This window comes from Thermochaetoides thermophila (assembly GCF_000221225.1).
Source record: "Thermochaetoides thermophila DSM 1495 unplaced genomic scaffold scf7180000011822, whole genome shotgun sequence".
NCBI classification, from domain to species: Eukaryota; Fungi; Ascomycota; class Sordariomycetes; order Sordariales; family Chaetomiaceae; genus Thermochaetoides; species Thermochaetoides thermophila.
The window spans coordinates 1-16,428 of record NW_006383038.1 but is presented as its reverse complement, the minus strand read 5'-3'; the positions used below and the strand labels follow the sequence as shown (position 1 = coordinate 16,428).

Here is a 16,428-nt window from a genome sequence, read left to right as displayed (position 1 = left end):
AGGAAGCAGGTCGCATACATATCGTGGCCGATTTGATGAACTACCACATGGACCAGCTGATCTTGGCCTCGTTTTGCATGTGTTACCCTCCTGACAACCGTCAATTTGAAACCCTGCTTCTAACAAATATCCTGTTAACAGTCTTCCAACAAATCCATACCGTTGAAGACGTGTAGCGAAATCTTCCTCTCCCCGCTGAATGAGGGACCAAACTGTGCTGAGTACGAATAATACCGTGCCCGACTCTTCAAAGGACCACGATGTGTCGGCATTGACGACTGCTAATATCTTGACAAGTGTCTAGATTAAGGATTTGCGTTTATTAAAAATCTCGGCATCGAACCATGGAGACTATAAAAGGTCTAAAGACTAACCTCTACTCTGCAACGTCGCTGACAGCTCGGCTATCTAGCCGCATTCACCACTTCTGGAAATATCTGAATAGTCCCTCACCCTCCGCTGGCAAGCTAGTGGGAAGGCTCTCAAATCATGAAAGCTGCGCAGCATTCCTGGTTGGACCTGGTCGGATCGTTTCTTAAATGCTCATAGTAGCAATCCGCACGTTTTAACAGAGTGGCTGGGCAGGCGTAGGCTTTATTCAGGGGCGTTTCGATCATCCACAGCGCCCGCAACCTTCGACATTTTGCGGACTAGCAAGCGCTGGCCGCCCATTTCAACGTCGCCCTTGGCCCTTTGAGGACATCTGTCCTTCGCAACCCGAGCATCAGACCTGCAGGTGCAACATCCGGGAAAGCAGCGTAAAAGCTTGAAAAGGCTTGGCTGCACAAATTCTTCGCCAATATTGGCCTGAACTTTCCACGGTACCACAACATCGCGTGGTGGGCGTGGCATAAGACTGTCACATCAGGACTCAACATGCAGCAAGACGAAGCTATCCATATTCGCTGTTTATACGACAAGATGCGCATCTGGTCATCCATTGTCAAAGAAGCCGTTGGGCATATTTGGGATCACACATGCGTTCCGTTTGGCGGGATTGACTCTACGCTGCAAGCCATCGAGGAGTACAACGCCACAAGCCCGGAAAATTAACTTCTCAACAAGGCCCGAATGCGCTGCTATGCACTCATCTCCCTTTACCATCTCGTGCGCAAAGACAACAACCACGAGCGCGTTACACAGTATTACTTGACCATGCACTCCTCAGGAGTTGTGGGAGTGCCTGCGGTAAAACATGCAATAAAACATCACCAGCATGGAGGCTGCGGCACAACAGTGGCTCCAAGAAAACTGAGAGAAGCATCTTGGAAGTCTTGAAGAGCGCCTTTAAGTTCTCGTTAAAGTCCTGCTCTGCTATCGAATTAAATTGAATTGTATCGAAATCTATTTTTCGACCTGTCCCACTGCTGGAGGTGCTGGGTCGTGCTTACAGCTGCCTTACTACTATATACATGTGCCGCCGGAGAAAAAGCCCGCACTGAGACAAAACCGGCGTGAGCAAGGAGAGATATCTGGCGGTTGCGCAACGTGTGTCAGATAGGGATCATTCTTGCACGACCCCAGGGAAGTAGATCTCTACCCCCAACATCGTCTCCGACGAGCTGGTGTTAGGGCCGCTGCTCCTGTGGAATCGGGCTTGAACACGTAAGGGGAGGCCGGGGGGTCGCCAAGTACGAATGGGGAGCTTCGTGGCGGCATTCCAGGCCTGGCTTCAGAGCTCAATCTGGGAGGCCCTGGACCTGAACAATTGGAAGGAGGACTAGAAGGCTCTCGAGTCCAGTCTGTCGGCGAGCGGGTTGTTGAAGGTGGTAAGTGGGCAGGAGAAGAAGTGGCCTCTAGACCATCCTACCACAGGGGCACTCCTAAATAGCCTCGGGGGCGGTGGTTGAACCGCACGCTGTACTCCAGGGAATCGTCATACCTTGAGACCTCCGCCAGCCAACGAAACAGGCATTGCCGGGAGAACCTCTCGAAGAACGGTTTGGCTGCGTGGTTATCCCAGCGAGCTGAGGGGTTTATTGGCTTGCCACCACCCCTGCATATCTGGAGGGGGCACTCGGCGTTTCTTGGGGGGTTTGGGGGGTTTTAGGGAAGGCTGAGCCACGCACTAACTCCCGGGCGCTTTGGCTCCCGTTGGAATTGGACCCCGAGACCGTCGGCCGCCTGGTGCAGGCGGGACCAGCCGCGGTAAGGGGGTCGGGCAAGCCTGGCCTGGAGGGGGGTTGGCCGGCAACATTCGGCGCGGCACCTCCACCGCTCCCGCTCCCTGTCCGGCAGGTACTCGGGGTATAAACCTGCCAGCCACCAGAGCCACGGCTCGGAATCGTCTTCCACACCGGTAATGTCACCCTCAGCGCCGCATTTGCGACCTTGATGAGACGACCGGGCTGACGTGAGCCTGGATGGGACCAGGCGGCTGTTAACCCCGGCCCTGGTTGGGCCTGTGTCGAGTTGGACCATGCCGTACAGGAGGGAGGGAGCAATGGCCGTGTTGAAGATGTTGGGGCCAGCTAGTGGAGGAAGCCCCGAACCTCCGTGTTGCACAGGCGTTAACTCAGACCCACAATCGAGGCAGTCGCCGACGCCCTAGTGGCCGCTTGGGTCGCGGGGCTGAGCTTAGAGTCCAGTGAGACCCCTAGCAACTTGATGGACTTGCCAGGGGAGAAGGACGCCCCCTCCACGCGTGTCGGGATCCTCGTCGGGTCAACCGTGTTCCACTTTGCCCCGGTCCCCCGGAGGGGAATGTAGAGGACTCCGTCTTGCCTGGGTCAATCTTGAGGCCACGCCCGTGGGCTTTGCAGCACAGTTATCTGATCCTGAGGGAATTACGCTGGGCCAGTTGCACAGGGTGCTTACTCCACGACAGTTGGGTGTGGCCGTCCATGTACATGAATTGAGGACCCTTGTTGCGAAGGGGTTATGATTGGCATAGAGTACAGAACAGGATCGGAGACCACGGGGACCCTGTGGGAGACCCGTGTCTGATCGGAAGTTAAACTGCGTCCACCGAATGGAAAACCGGCGAGCGTGGCAGAAGTCCGCCGCCGCCTCACACAGCCAGCGGGGCCAGCCCTGGGCAGCCAAGACCTCGCGGAGGACCGGTGGTTGGACCGAAGGGTAGGCAGGGTCGACGTCTAGAGTGACTAAGAGTCCGTGATAGCGATAGCCTTGTCTTGACATGGACTTCGCACCGTGGACTAGCGCCTGGACGAGGTCTAACGCCAACCTGGGTGGGACGGCCCCCGCGACGTCAGGGGGAAGTCACCCCAAGCCCAGCATCGCCGCGGCCATACGTCGGGTCAACAGTCTCTCCACACCCTTACCGAATGTCGAAAGAAGAGTTATCGGTTGCCAGCCCCTTGTATGACAGAGGGTCCCTCCCTGGCTTCGACAGAGTGACCACCGTTGCTTGCTTCAAGGCCCCGGGGAAGGCCCGTGCGCGACGCAGCCCCCGACGAGGGCCCGGGTAGCCGGGCGCACGACGTCCCAGACGTGCCTGAGGAACGCCAGAGGGATCCCGTCCGGACCCGGGGGGTTAGGTGTGGCCCCCAAAACGCGTCCTTGAGCTCTTCATCACTGGGGGTCAGGCGGGACCCCAACCACAACGGGCGGGGTCCCACCTGCGCCCCGGCTGGGCGGAAGGCCTGGGCAGCCAGGTACGCAGCCACCTGCTCCGTATCTAAAATCGCCCGCCCATTCACGACTATAACCGTTGGCCAGTCATCAACGGGGCCGGAGCGCCACCTGAGTATCTTGCCCCAGTCCGCCGAAGACGAGGCCGAGGCAACCTGCTCCCTACAGAAGATCACCCTGACCTTGCACAAGTTGCGGTACACGACGGAGCCCCTCATTGCTGAGGATGTTGAAGCGTCCATTAAACAGAAGCGCAAGTCTACCCCCTTCATACCCCGGGCTCCTATTTAGTCATTCTCGAACACAAGGTCTCTGCATTCTCTGTGTTTGGATCCGACCCAACCAAATTTCTCCCTCGCAAACCTCGTATCTATACTTGCACCAAGTGCTTTGGTTTTCATCACGTCGACAAATGTCAATATAACCCAGTGTGCGGAGAATGCGGTGGCCAACTCCGGGATCACAGGCAACACAAACTAATCCCACAATGCCCCAACCTCCCTCGGCCATATCACCCCGGGTCATCAGGACTGCCCTACGAAACCTAAAGTCTTGCAGAGCAGAGTAGTTAAGCCGACCAAAGAACAACGCTCTTAGATCAGAAAAGCGGGTCGTGCGGCCTACAAAACTAAACTCGCGGAATCCCGCAACGCGCAGGACGTGACGCTGTCGCCATTGGATCTGATGGAGGACGAACCCTCGGCGGCAAACACCTCTCGCCCTCCATCCCTAGAGACCGTAGCGACCATAGTTTTCTTGGAGGAATGGCGACAACGCCTCCGAGCGGCCTTTAGGATGGTGACAGCTAGGTCCCCGCTGAATGAAGTCATCGCAGAGGCCCAACGACTCATCACGAACAGGAACTGAGATGCCAGAGGTTTTATTGACTTCCTAAGCTCTGGCAGACTCCCACCATCGGAGTAAGGCTGCCCTAGTGTAGCCCAGCTGCCATGGGATTCCCCTGAGGGCATTGCGATCCTCGACGGATAGCAACACATTCGTAGAGAGACCCCCGCTCGCCGCCCGGTCAGAACAAGAGGCCTCGCCCAGCCTTCAACAGACGGTACTATACAACCGCTCCGGGCAGCTACGGCCCCTTTGTCCTCCTCTTCCCCTCCCTTCCAGAATCCTTCTTCACAAGGCCCTGATCGACCATCAGTCCATATCGGCGACACTATCTTCGTGAGATACTAAATAATGCTACCCTCTCTCAAAATCATCTCGGCCAATGTCCAACGTTCCATAGCCAATACCGACAGCATCCTAGAGCTCGCCGTCAAATGTAAATGCCAAATTGTTTGCATCCAAGAACGTTCTATAATCTTCAACAGAGTGCGACGTCACCCGGGCTATACTACTTTGACCCTCGACGATAACGATACACACGCTGCCATATACGTGGACCGGCGTCTAACTTTCGACCTGGCCCTTTCCCCCCCGACCATGCCATTCTCGGCAACTCTCTACCATCGATGACGATTATCAATATATACCTGCATCCCAGACTGGATAGGGCCCTTTCAGCCTGGACACGCCTTAGAAACATACAATGCGTACAACGCACTCTTGTCCTTAGCGACTCTAGTACACGACACCCACTGGGATTCCCGAGCCCTCCCGAACCCCAGAGAAAACATGCTCGCTGCTTGGATCTAGACCCGTGTCCTTCACGTCCTAAACCCGCCCAGCCCTACACATTGGGCTAGCGGAGTACTAGATCTAGCCCTGGGACCGGAGACAGCCTTCGCCGAGTTTACCCACTGGGTTTCGGATCACAGAACCCTGCTGGTGCAAGTGGATAGAGCCCGCCCGATGCCCCTCCCTCCCCCTAAATTGCTACGAAGAAGCCGGTTCGACGAAGCCTCCGCTCTCCTAGAGGTCTTTCTGCCCCAACCGAGGAAAATCCTCACCTTGCAAGATCTGAAGGATTATGCTTGGGTAGTCTATGACGCCTTGAAAGGAGTAGTTGGCCGTTTCGCTGTTCCCTCTGGCCCACACCCAAAGAGCACTCCATGGTGGTCGAGACGCTCCAGGTATCCAGAGACTTTGACTCCCTGGTCTTCAGGAAACTCTGTAAAGAGGCCCGTACGAACTTCTACAGAAACCAGGTTGCCTCTGCCGCTACCCCATCCGACTGGGGTCACATCCTGCGATGGCGCAAGGGTTCCTCGGACGACCGCCCATCGGTAATTTCAGTCAATGGACGTTCCATCTTAAACGTAGAGGAAATATCAGCTTACCTTGCTGTCCAAGCCTTCCGGCCAGCTGGTTCGCAGTCCGGCCCCAGACCACTTTGGTCCGGACCAAGAATCACCCCAGATTTACGGATCAAGTTAAAAACCCCACCCTCGGACGTTGAACTCACTGACAGCTTCCTCGGGGCGACGTCTAACACTCCGGATCCCGATGGAGTGCCACTAGCATTTGTTCTACATGCCTGGGACAAATTGCTACCGACCGCCCGATGTCTCTCTGAGGCCTGTCTCCTCCTCGGCTACTTCCCCTCGGCGTTCAAGCAAGCAACCGTGGTTACTCTATCCAAACCAGGCCACGACCCCGATCCTACAAAGGATGGCGGCCGATTACCTCATTGTCTGTCTTCGGTAAGGGCATTGAGAGACTCCTCGTGAGAAGGATGACTTCAGCTGCAATCTTATCAGGCATCATCCCCCCAGACGTCGCCGGGGTTATTCCCTCGAGATCTGCTCTAGACCTTGCCCAGGCTCTTGTTCATGATGCGGAGACTAGATCACGTCAAGGATACCACGGGCTACTGGTTACACTCGACGTGGACTCAGCCTACCCCTCAGTCCAACCTCAGCTACTCAAAGAGGTCCTAATGGACCAAGGATGGCCCTCAAACATCTGAGAGGCGGCAACGACCTTCTGCGAGAGGCGCCGCTTCTCCTTTAGTCGGCACGATCTACCTTTCACTCGGACATTGGGCTGCTCCATAGGATGCCCATTGTCACCGATACTCTTTGTGTTATACTCTTTACCCATCATTACTCCGTTACCACAAGGTGCATCGTTCACGTACATGGATGACCACGCACAACTATCCTGGAGCCGGGACCCGACTCAACTGGCACTCCACGCTGCTTTCCGTGTCAAATCCCTACGTCAAAAGGCAGGCGGCCTCGGTCTTAGAGTAGATCCCAACAAAACAGAGGTCCTGTACATCCCCCCATGTGGAGCAGGCTTAAAGCTGCACAAGACGGACCCAGATTGGCTTACTCTTCGATCTGGTGACCTGACAGTCCCCCCAAGACCTCAGTGAAGTGACTTTGGGTAGTTCTAGATGGCAAACTGAGACCCTTAGCCCAAGCATCCTTGAGAACATCCGCTACGTCCTCCGTGGTAGGCCTAATCAAGAGACTTTTCAATACTAAAGTTAAAGGTTTCCCTCCCAAATCTGAACCTATCGTCTTCAACATAATAGTAGTGCCATCACTAATGTATGGCTTGGCTCAACTCGACATAGGCCTTTCCCGGGTCGGGGCTAGGGGTCGGCTGATACCCGTCGGCTTCTGTGCTGTTGAGGCAGTCCTGTCCGAAACCGCCCACGCGGCTCTCAGGGTTCTCTTTCCATTTTGGCGTACAACCCCAACGCCGTGGCTGTGGTGGCTCGCCGGACTGTACCTGCGGTACCTATTGGATCGGGAAGGATACAGATGGCGGAATCGAGTTCAAACTCTACCTCCGGACCACCCACTTGGAGAAGGCTACAGACTTCCCCGCACAAAAGCTTGTCTCTACTCAACGCCCTCCCCACCCTTCCTGACGCATGGCCGTACAATCTCGACCGATGCGCACCCCTAATAACGAAGAATCAGAATCAGAACGGTCTAGTTTGGACATCCACATACCTCACACTCGCCCCTCCTAACCCATCTTCTTTTTTCTTTTTCCTACTTTTCTCCCTTTTCCTATACCACTCATCTATACCACGGATACTCACCGGTTTTCCCTCTCGGGTTTTTCCCCGCATTTACATAACTTAGACTAGTGAGTGCATATGTACCTTTTCCCCGCCGACGTCGTGGGCACGACCGAGCATCCTCATGGGTGATACGGGTCGGAAATAAAATTCAATTTAATTCGATGGGGTCCGTTCCTTGGAGGAAACTAGCACTTCGGACCACTGAGGCCACACTTAGTGTGCTTATGGGGGCGCACCGAGAACCGGCCAGCGACCCCGGAGAGGACATCAAAGAGTAGCTAGGCAAAGCGCTCAAGCTCCTCCTTGTCGACGAAGTCAGCCGGGGCCGGGGGAGGAGGGACCGCAAGAGCTGGGAAACCTCCTCGAGCCGGGACTGCCCCACTATCACAGGGATGCAAACTGACACCCCCCGACGGACCTGGACTATAAGCACTTTCTCATCTCCCTGAATTAAGGAAGTCCCAATTCCCAGTGTTGCTCTTCATCTTGTGTTCTTTATTGTCCCAAAAGGACTCCAACATTCCTTGTCTGTGGGGTATGACTTGATCTGGTGTAGACAGAGATCGACAATGGGTCAAATGGGTTAGATGATAGCCACTGACGATGTGGAGTGCACAACGAAGTCAAGTAATACGTGTAATAATCTTTCTTGCTCCTCAGTGTCCTTGTGTTAGGGAGGGGAAGAACCAAAAGAAGACTTTCATCGTGTCCGGGCAGCTTCCTTTATGGAATCCTCTTGCCCTGTGAGTGCCTCGGGCTTCCAGACTTTTCAGAGGTCTCGTCCTCCTTCCCCGGCCATCTAGCTCATTCGGTTGTATGGCTCCATATATCTTCCAGGATCAACAACGTATTTCTCTCGTTCACAATCATTCTATCTCTGGTGTCCCTTGCGTTGGCAGTCGGGACACCCCTTTCCTTGGACTGCCGTGTCCGTGTGACATTGTCCTTTGCCTCAAGATTTCACGGCCCTGTTTTCTTCCGTCCCATCTCCTCTTACCAATATATTTTGAGGACGACCATTGCCGCAAAAGCCTCGTCTACGTTTTCTGCTCAATTTTGTGTCAGCACATGGACTGGCGCATGCTTCACATTATGTAAGGCCCTCAATTTAACCCACAAACGACATAGCTCTCATGCTCCAATACCCGTTCGGCTCTTTCTCGACACCGTGACGACTCTCATGACTGCAGCGACTATCCATTGATTGCAGTCATTTTTCGGTATATTCACTTAATCATCGAACATACTACTGAAGGGTTAACCGGGATGGATTCTCATAGTTGTCTTCTTTCCTAGGGTCACGAGTGGTCATCAGGGGTTCAGGGGCTTATTTGTAGATAGTAGTGTATCAAATTACAAGATATATGCTCCTAATCTTCTCTCTAGTCATTTCCTCTTATTGACATTCTCCGTGGGCTCTTCATGCTTTGTTTCTTATGCCTTACTTTTGTACTCGCCCTTAGCGACTCGATCACAGACTTCCCTCAACGTGCGGCCTACCCAGTCAAAGTCCTCCATACCCAAGTACACCTGCGCACTCAACCGTGCCCACCATTGACCAGAATAAACAAAAAGCGCCACAAATGTGTTGTACTCGTATACGAGCTTTTCGAGCATCCAGTTGGTCACAACACCAATGTCTTCCTTGGGAATCAGTGGCAGTCCAGACAAATCAGCGTCCAGCTCTCTGCCTTCCGCCGGTTGCACTGCAAGTGGCAACGCCACATTCACCATAGCACAACGAGTCATGGTCTGCTCCTCATTATCCAGCACCTTGGTGCCTAGAATTTTAGCAACCGTCTTTCCTCCGGCCCGAGCGAGCTCTGTCAACGCGGGAATGATCCTCTCCTCTCCTCCAAGCACCTCCTTGCGCCATTGGATCGAGTCCTTTATGCATAGGTAAGGCGAATTGTCCAGAGTGCCAATAAACTCAAACATGTTGACAAATGCAGACTTCTTTGACGGCGGTAGTGGGTTGAACCTGGGCTTCTCTCCAGGAACCGGCAAGGGCACGAATCCATGAGATGTTGGCACAGACGAGCGGATCAAGTGTTGGTTGCGCAGCGGCACATAAAACACGGCACAACCGCGGGGCACATGTAGCCACTTGTGACAGTTGCTGACGAAAAAATCTGGGTCAACCTTTCCAAGATGCGACAGATCAACCATGCCGATCCCCTGTGCGCCATCGACGAGTGAGAGCACCCCTTCCTCTCGGCAAGCTTCGACGAGTTGCTCAAAGGGCACCCGAACACCAGGCAAGGACGAGACTACGTCCATCAGACACACTCGAGGAGTTCTCCCCGCAGCCCGGGACGCAGCTACGGCAGATCGAAAGGCCTCAACCAGAACAGCATCGCTGCACGGATACTGAATGGGGATGCAGCGAGAAGTGATGAGGCCGCGCCGGTCCTCAACAACGTAATCGACAGTCTTGGCGCAGCCCCCATAAATGGTTTCAAAATATAGAATATCATCTGTCTTGTCCTGAGACCAAGGCAATGACCGAAGAACGGTGTTGACGCCAACCGTCGCATTGGAGACAAGGACAACCGTATCGGTTGGAACCCCCAGGAGTTTCGCAACAGCTGCACGGGACTCGTCCAGTAGATTGGGATAATCGTAGCGGATGAAGCGGTCAGGCCTGGCTTCGGCAGCATCCTGGTATGAGCGCAGCTTGGCCTGAATCTCACGTGGGATCGTGCCAAAGGAACCTGTGTGGATTAGAGTGCGCGCTGGTGAGTCAAGAAGCGGTGCATACCATGATTGAGATTGCGATATGAGGGATCAAAAAGGAAGTGCTGTTCCCTGAGCTCGCGCCCAAACTTGGCGGGCCCAATATACTCGCTTTGAGAGGAGCCCATTGTGGAAGCATATGTCGAGTTTATCTCAGTCGCCTTGAACACTTTGAGCATTGTCTCGAGTCTCACAAATAGGTGGTAAGAGCGTGTCAGTGTTTCCTATTATCGGATATGCCGGTCTTTTCAATCCGTGCAGATCCACAAAGAGTGGGGTGACACCTGTTGTTCAAAGGGCGCGCCTTTTCTTTTGCAACACAGATGTAGGGCTTTTTCTCAGCAAAATCAGTCAATGGTTTCCATTTTCCTTCCAATGCCAGCGACCGCTTTGCTCAGAGTTTCAGAGACTGATAGGTTTGAAAGTCACTGCATCACGTGACATTCACGTGCTCGAGGAGATGACAGTTCAAGTAGCATTGTGAACTCGTGTATGACTTGTCTGGATTACACTCCAGCTGTTTACTCAAGTTCTGGTAGATCGGCTCATTTCCCTTAAGCTCAATTTCACGAACAGAGTGAACTTCTACATTAAAGTAGAGCACAGCTGCCCAGTCGGGACCAATCAGTGTCCATGACAGCAGTTCACGATATCTGGCCCGTTATATCAGTACCCGCATACTGGACATGTAAAGACATGCCTCCTTGTCAGGCTCTCTCAATTGTGTGAAGACTCATTCAAATAGCGAAACAGCCGTCATTATGCTCTATCTTCAGCGACTCGTCGCAGTATTGTATGCAAAACATGGAACTCAAAAAGGGCGAAGAAATGCGGGGAGAAAGAAACTTGATTCAGTTCAGCGGCTTCTTCTAGTTCTACCGAATGCTACCTCATTTTGGGAATATGCAGGGGAGGGGTGAAGAAATTGGTGTTGTTTTGGATAAACACTTGCTCTCTCGGTTCATTACAATGTCATGTTCATAGTTAATAGCGAGAATGCACTGTCTTAACACCTAAGCTGGTTGCCTTCATCGTTGAACTTAACGTAAACTGTAAACTATATACATGCGGAAGCAAAGTCACTATACATCAGGTGCCGAGTGCTTACAGGCACTGCGAGTACCAGGGGTTGAAGGACTGGCAGGTAGTGCCGGCCTCGCAGCATGTCGGACCCTGCCAGCCCTGACCACCACATTGTCCCCAACGAGGCGAGCAGTTTGCAGGAGGCTGCGTCGGCTGCACAATTACACTGGTCGGAGTAGGGATAACCGACGTGACGATCGTAGTCGGAGTAGGATTAGGATTGCTACCACCCTCGCCCGGCAAACCAGCGACCGAGTTCCAGAAATCCCAGGTCTCTCCAGGAGCAAACTTGACGCCACCGGTGCCAGTAGGATCACCGACATGGCCGTTGCCGGTAGCAATCCAAACCACTGGCGCACGAGAGCACTCATACACGGTCTTGATGTGAGTTTGCTGGCCGGCAGACGGCTCCGGAGCGTTCTTGTTCTGGCAGCCGTTGGTCTGGAGCCACTTGTCACGCAGCTGACGACCCATTGCAATCGGGAGGACGTTATCTGCCGCGCCATGAATGCCCATGTACGCGACCGGCGTGTTTCCTCCGTCGCAACCAGAGAGAAGAGCACCCGCGATGACTGACACGCTCTTGAAGACGTCTAAGTAATAGCGTTAGTACAGAGTACCTCCGCGGATGCTGTTCAGTGTCCATGGGTCTAACTTACTTGGCCGCGAGCATGCCACACTGTGGCTCATGGCACCACCATAGCTGAAACCGGTCGCAAAGAACTGTCCTTCATCAACGCAAAGGTCATTCTTGAGGGAGGCGACGATCTGATCGACAAAGGCAATGTCCTGGCCGCCAGTGTTGGCCCAGCCAGCATCCAGGCCGTTTGGTGCAACAAAAATAGTGTTAGAGGCGCCACGAGACCGCAGGTCATAGAAGTTGTTGTTGGCAACGTCATTCATGGAGCCGCCCAACCAGTGGAAACCAAAGACCACGCGGTGAGGCTTATTGCGGTCATAGTTGTTGGGCAGTTGCAGGATGTATTGACGTTGTCTTCCGTTGACTGTGACGGTCTTGACGCCTGAACTTGGAGGAGCCTTGCCGCATCCAGCCGATGCGGCATCAGCAGCCTGAACGGCAAGAAGGGAGAGAGCGATGGTAGAAAGAGTGCGCATGGTGTTGGTGCAAGAGACAAGACCGAAGATTGAGCGGTGGATTGACGATGCCTGGCAACATTGGCTTGCGAGCAAGAGTGACCCCTTCATATATGTTCTCTGGGGTTCACTTTGGCGAGCAACCTCGCCATCTGCCGGTCATCCATTTCTGGAATCCCCCGGAGAACTTCCCAATGGAGCCATAGTCTGGTGATCGCCGCGATGTGTGAGCGTGGTGTTTAGGCGTTGACGCATGGCGGGGTGAGCCTGAATATTCCGAATGCTACTATAGCTGAGCCGCATCCCCATGCGCGCCAATCGGAGCTGTGTTTCGGATCCAAACCGAACAACGTCTACGGAAGCCAAGCAGGATAAATTACCTAGTGTTTCTCACTTTGTCCAAGTTGACTGAAGTATTCGGCAAAGCCGTTTGAGCGCCTTAACACTACCCTACAACCGAGGAGGATCATGCGGAGTGCAGGTACTCTTGTTAGAGGATGCAGGGGCTACTTTCACAACTGCAAGAATCGCAAAACTGAGAAGACATGCAAATGCAAGGCAAATAAAGGGCACCTTAACTGCGCAATGATTACAATGCAAAATCTTGGAAAATTTCCTCGATTATCTAAGCGACTAAATCTTGCACCGTAATCTTGTACAGCCTCTACAACACTCACCCAGCTAATTAAACAAAAACCTCCTAGGAAAAGAGAGTTGTGACGATTCTACAACCTCCTGAGATGGGTTCAAAAGTAGTGATCAGGCTGTAGAATTGAGTGACTGGGGTCCTCACACAGCTGAATGACTGTGTGCCGATCCACCGAGCCTTGCTGAGATGGGCTTAGATCAGGAGCACTGTGGTCATCAGTTTGTTATGCAAAACTGTGTTGCTAACCTGGGAGTTCTTCATCCTCTTTCTGCTGCGAGGAATGTATCTCCTTAGAGACTCAGATCCTTGTTTCTTACTTCTACCAAGGGCCATTCAGTCCTTCGTCAGCGGTTCTTGTTATGGCGATCTTTCGTTAGTGACTCTTGGCTTTTGACAACCTTAGTCAGAAGGCTCTGTATCCTATTGGCCGTTTCCGACCCACGTGAGCCGTGAGTCTTTGTTGGCCGTTTGTGTCTGGCCCCACTCTTCCCGCCTGACACCCTGTTGGTCGTGACAACTGTTGGCATCCAAGTGTTTGTATTACTGACCGAGGATCTCCATCGTGGCTCTGGGGAAGGGGCTAATCTACATTCTGATTTATGCTTGAAAATAGTTGGTACAGCCGTCTTATTGTTTAGGTCATCGTCAACAAAGTTTAGGATTATCGTCGCGGGTTGGGGTCGATTAGCGATGGTTCTTGGCAACGATAATCTTTCCCGGCCTTTGATTGGCTCGCTCTCCGGCCCCGTTCGGGGTTGGTCCTCTCGTCACTGCCGAGGGACGGCTATAGGTTCGCATCAACGCGGTAACATATATTACAAGAAGAGAGGTATAGGAGCTAGCCGAGTGTGACGATCCAGACAGGCCTCCTGGATGGGTTCGCGAGGTGCCAAGCCGCTGGACTTTGGAGACAAGAGTTCTCACACAGTCAGAATGATCGCAGTGATCACCAGTTGAGTAGACAACTGTGCATTGCTGACTGGGGGCCTTCTTCGGCCAAATGGCCTTGCCTGGAATCTATCTATATCTTATACCATCTTGTTTACTTCCCTTGCTCCTTCCTCCTTAACGGTACAGACTGTTGAAGGTTAACATCCTTGGGTGTTGGGGATCAATGCCTCTTGGCGTTGGGGAACCCCTCCCCAATGCGTGGAGTCGTTAAGGACAGATATCTGGGTGGATGGGTCACAACTCCCTTTACTCTGATCGTTTATTTATTCATTCTTTTTTTTCGACCGGGTTCACCCCCGAGGGTTCTGGGTCGTGTCCACGACGCCGGCGGACAAAAGCTGCCTGAGTTGAACTAAATACAGGTAACGCCGGGGAAAAGCCGCATAGGGGTAAACCGGCGTCGGTTAGAGGGAGTACAGCATACTATGTACTGGGGAAGGCTCTCAAAACCGGCCGGTCCCAGGCATGTGCCTCGTTAGGACCTACTCCGGGTCGTTAGGCTCGGAGTCTAAATGATCAGTACGTTGGGCTTGGGGCGGGCTTGCGAGAGGGGAGCGGAGGAGTGGTAACGGGATAGGTGCCTGTGGCAGCGTCCCAGGCTTGCCCCCAGAGTTTGCGCTGGAAGGCCCTGGACTTGAACAGCTGGAAGGGAAACCAAAAAGCCCTTGAGTCTAGCCTGCCGGCAAGTGGGTTGTTAAGGAGGTGAGAGGGCGATCGAATGGCTCCTGCAACGTCTGGGGGGAGCAGCCCTGATTTGATTTGATTTGATTTGATTTGATTTGATTTGATTTTCGACTGTTTCACCACTGGGAGTGCTAAGTCGTGCCCATGGTGCCGGCGGGCAAGAGCTATCTAAAATATATTAATTACAGGTGACGCCGGAGGAAAAAACCCGCGTGGGAGATAAACCGACGTGAAGTAATGAAGGGCTGTTATGTTACATGGTTAAGGGGAGAGAGAGTAGTTCAGGGGAGCTGTGTCCGGACCCCCGGGTTCGAAGGGGGATTTGGGGGAAGAGGATGAATGTTAGAGAGAGAGAGCCGTCACTGGGCAGGGTTCGCAGGCTGCCCCCAGAGTACGGCCCGGGAGACTCTAGATATAAAAAAGTTGGAAGGAGGATTAGAAAGCCCTAGGGTCTATCCTTCCCGCGAGTGGGTTGTCAAGGGAAACAAGAGGGCAGGAGAAGTGTCCCCTGGAAACCACCGCCCCGCAGGGACACTTTTTGACAGCCTCCGGCGGATGGTTGAAGCGCGTGTGATCGTGTGATATTCTAAGAAGTCGCCGTGGCCCGAGGCTTCCGCCAGCCAACGCAATAGGCATTGACGGGAGAAACTCTCGAGGAATGGTTTAGCACTGTGCCCAGCCCAGCAGGTCGAGGGGGGTTTGTTAGTGCGCCACCAGCTACGCATATCCGGGGGAGGCACTCATCGGTTTCCGCGGGGGGGGGGGAGAAAAGGCAGGGGGAGGCCGAGCCACTCCCTGATCCCTAGGTGCTTTGGCTCCCATAAGGGCTTAGCCCTGAGCCCGCGGGCCGCTTGGTGTAGACGAGACCAGCCCCGATAAGGGGGTCGGACAAGCCTGATCCACAGAGGGTGGTTGGCCGGCAGCATCTCTGTGCGAGCCCTCCACCTTGATCGCTCTCTGTCCAGCAGATATTCTGGGTAGAGGCCAATTAGCCACCAGAGTCACGTGGTCGGGATCGTCCACCACACCGGGAAGATCACTCTGGGTGCCGCGTTCGCGACCTTGGTGAGGGACGACCACACCGGCATAATTTTAGATGGGGCTAAGTGGCCGTCAACCGCGGCTCTAGTTGGGCCGGTATCGAGTTGGACCATGCCATACAGGAGGGAAGGGGTGACGACTGCGCGAAGATCTTGGGACCGGCCAGGGGGGAAAGCCCCGGAGCCTCGTGTTGGATAAGCGCTCGACCAGCCCCACCACCGATGCTGTCGCCGCCGCCCTCGCGGCTGCTTGGGTCGCAGGGCTGAGCTTGGGGCCAGGGAGACTCCAAGCCACTTGACGGATTTACCACGGAGGAAGGACGTCCTCTCCGCCTGGGTCGAGGTTGTTGTGGGGTCGATCCTGCCACGCCTCGCTCCGGTGGCCCCGGGGGGGGGGATGTAGAGGACCTCCGTCTTGTTCGGGTCGACCCTGATGCCGGGCCCTCGGGCCCTGGTGCACAGCTGATTGACCCTTAGGGACGCATGATGGGCCAGTTGTATTAGGGTTAGGGTTAGGGTTAGGGTTAGGGTTAGGGTTAGGGTTAGGGTTAGGGTTAGGGTTAGGGTTAGGGTTAGGGTTAGGGTTAGGGTTAGGGTTAGGGTTAGGGTTAGGGTTAGGGTTAGGGTTAGGGTTAGGGTTAGGGTTAGGGTTA

General features: G+C 54.0%; 3 protein-coding genes across 3 annotated transcripts; all 3 read right to left on the bottom strand.

Annotated features, from left to right (window-relative positions):
* Positions 1 to 2,046: 2,046 nt before the first annotated feature.
* Positions 2,047 to 3,812, bottom strand: CTHT_0064600 (uncharacterized protein; the record flags this gene model as incomplete). Its single annotated transcript, XM_006696701.1, has 3 exons — positions 2,047 to 2,547; positions 2,818 to 3,104; positions 3,362 to 3,812. The coding sequence occupies 3 exons, from the start codon at positions 3,810 to 3,812 to the stop codon at positions 2,047 to 2,049; spliced, it is 1,239 nt and encodes a 412-aa protein (XP_006696764.1).
* A 4,003-nt stretch (positions 3,813 to 7,815) lies between these two features.
* Positions 7,816 to 12,472, bottom strand: CTHT_0064590 (putative pyridoxal phosphate binding protein; the record flags this gene model as incomplete). The annotated part of the gene is made up of 6 exons (XM_006696700.1): positions 7,816 to 7,918; positions 8,535 to 8,583; positions 8,983 to 10,251; positions 10,299 to 10,462; positions 11,382 to 11,949; positions 12,016 to 12,472. 6 exons carry the CDS (start codon positions 12,470 to 12,472, stop codon positions 7,816 to 7,818), a joined length of 2,610 nt encoding a protein of 869 aa, XP_006696763.1.
* Positions 12,473 to 15,736: 3,264 nt separating this feature from the next.
* Positions 15,737 to 16,247, bottom strand: CTHT_0064580 (uncharacterized protein; the record flags this gene model as incomplete). The annotated part of the gene is made up of 1 exon (XM_006696699.1): positions 15,737 to 16,247. A coding segment is annotated over one exon (511 nt), but the record flags the coding sequence as incomplete, so codon positions are not given.
* Positions 16,248 to 16,428: the final 181 nt, after the last annotated feature.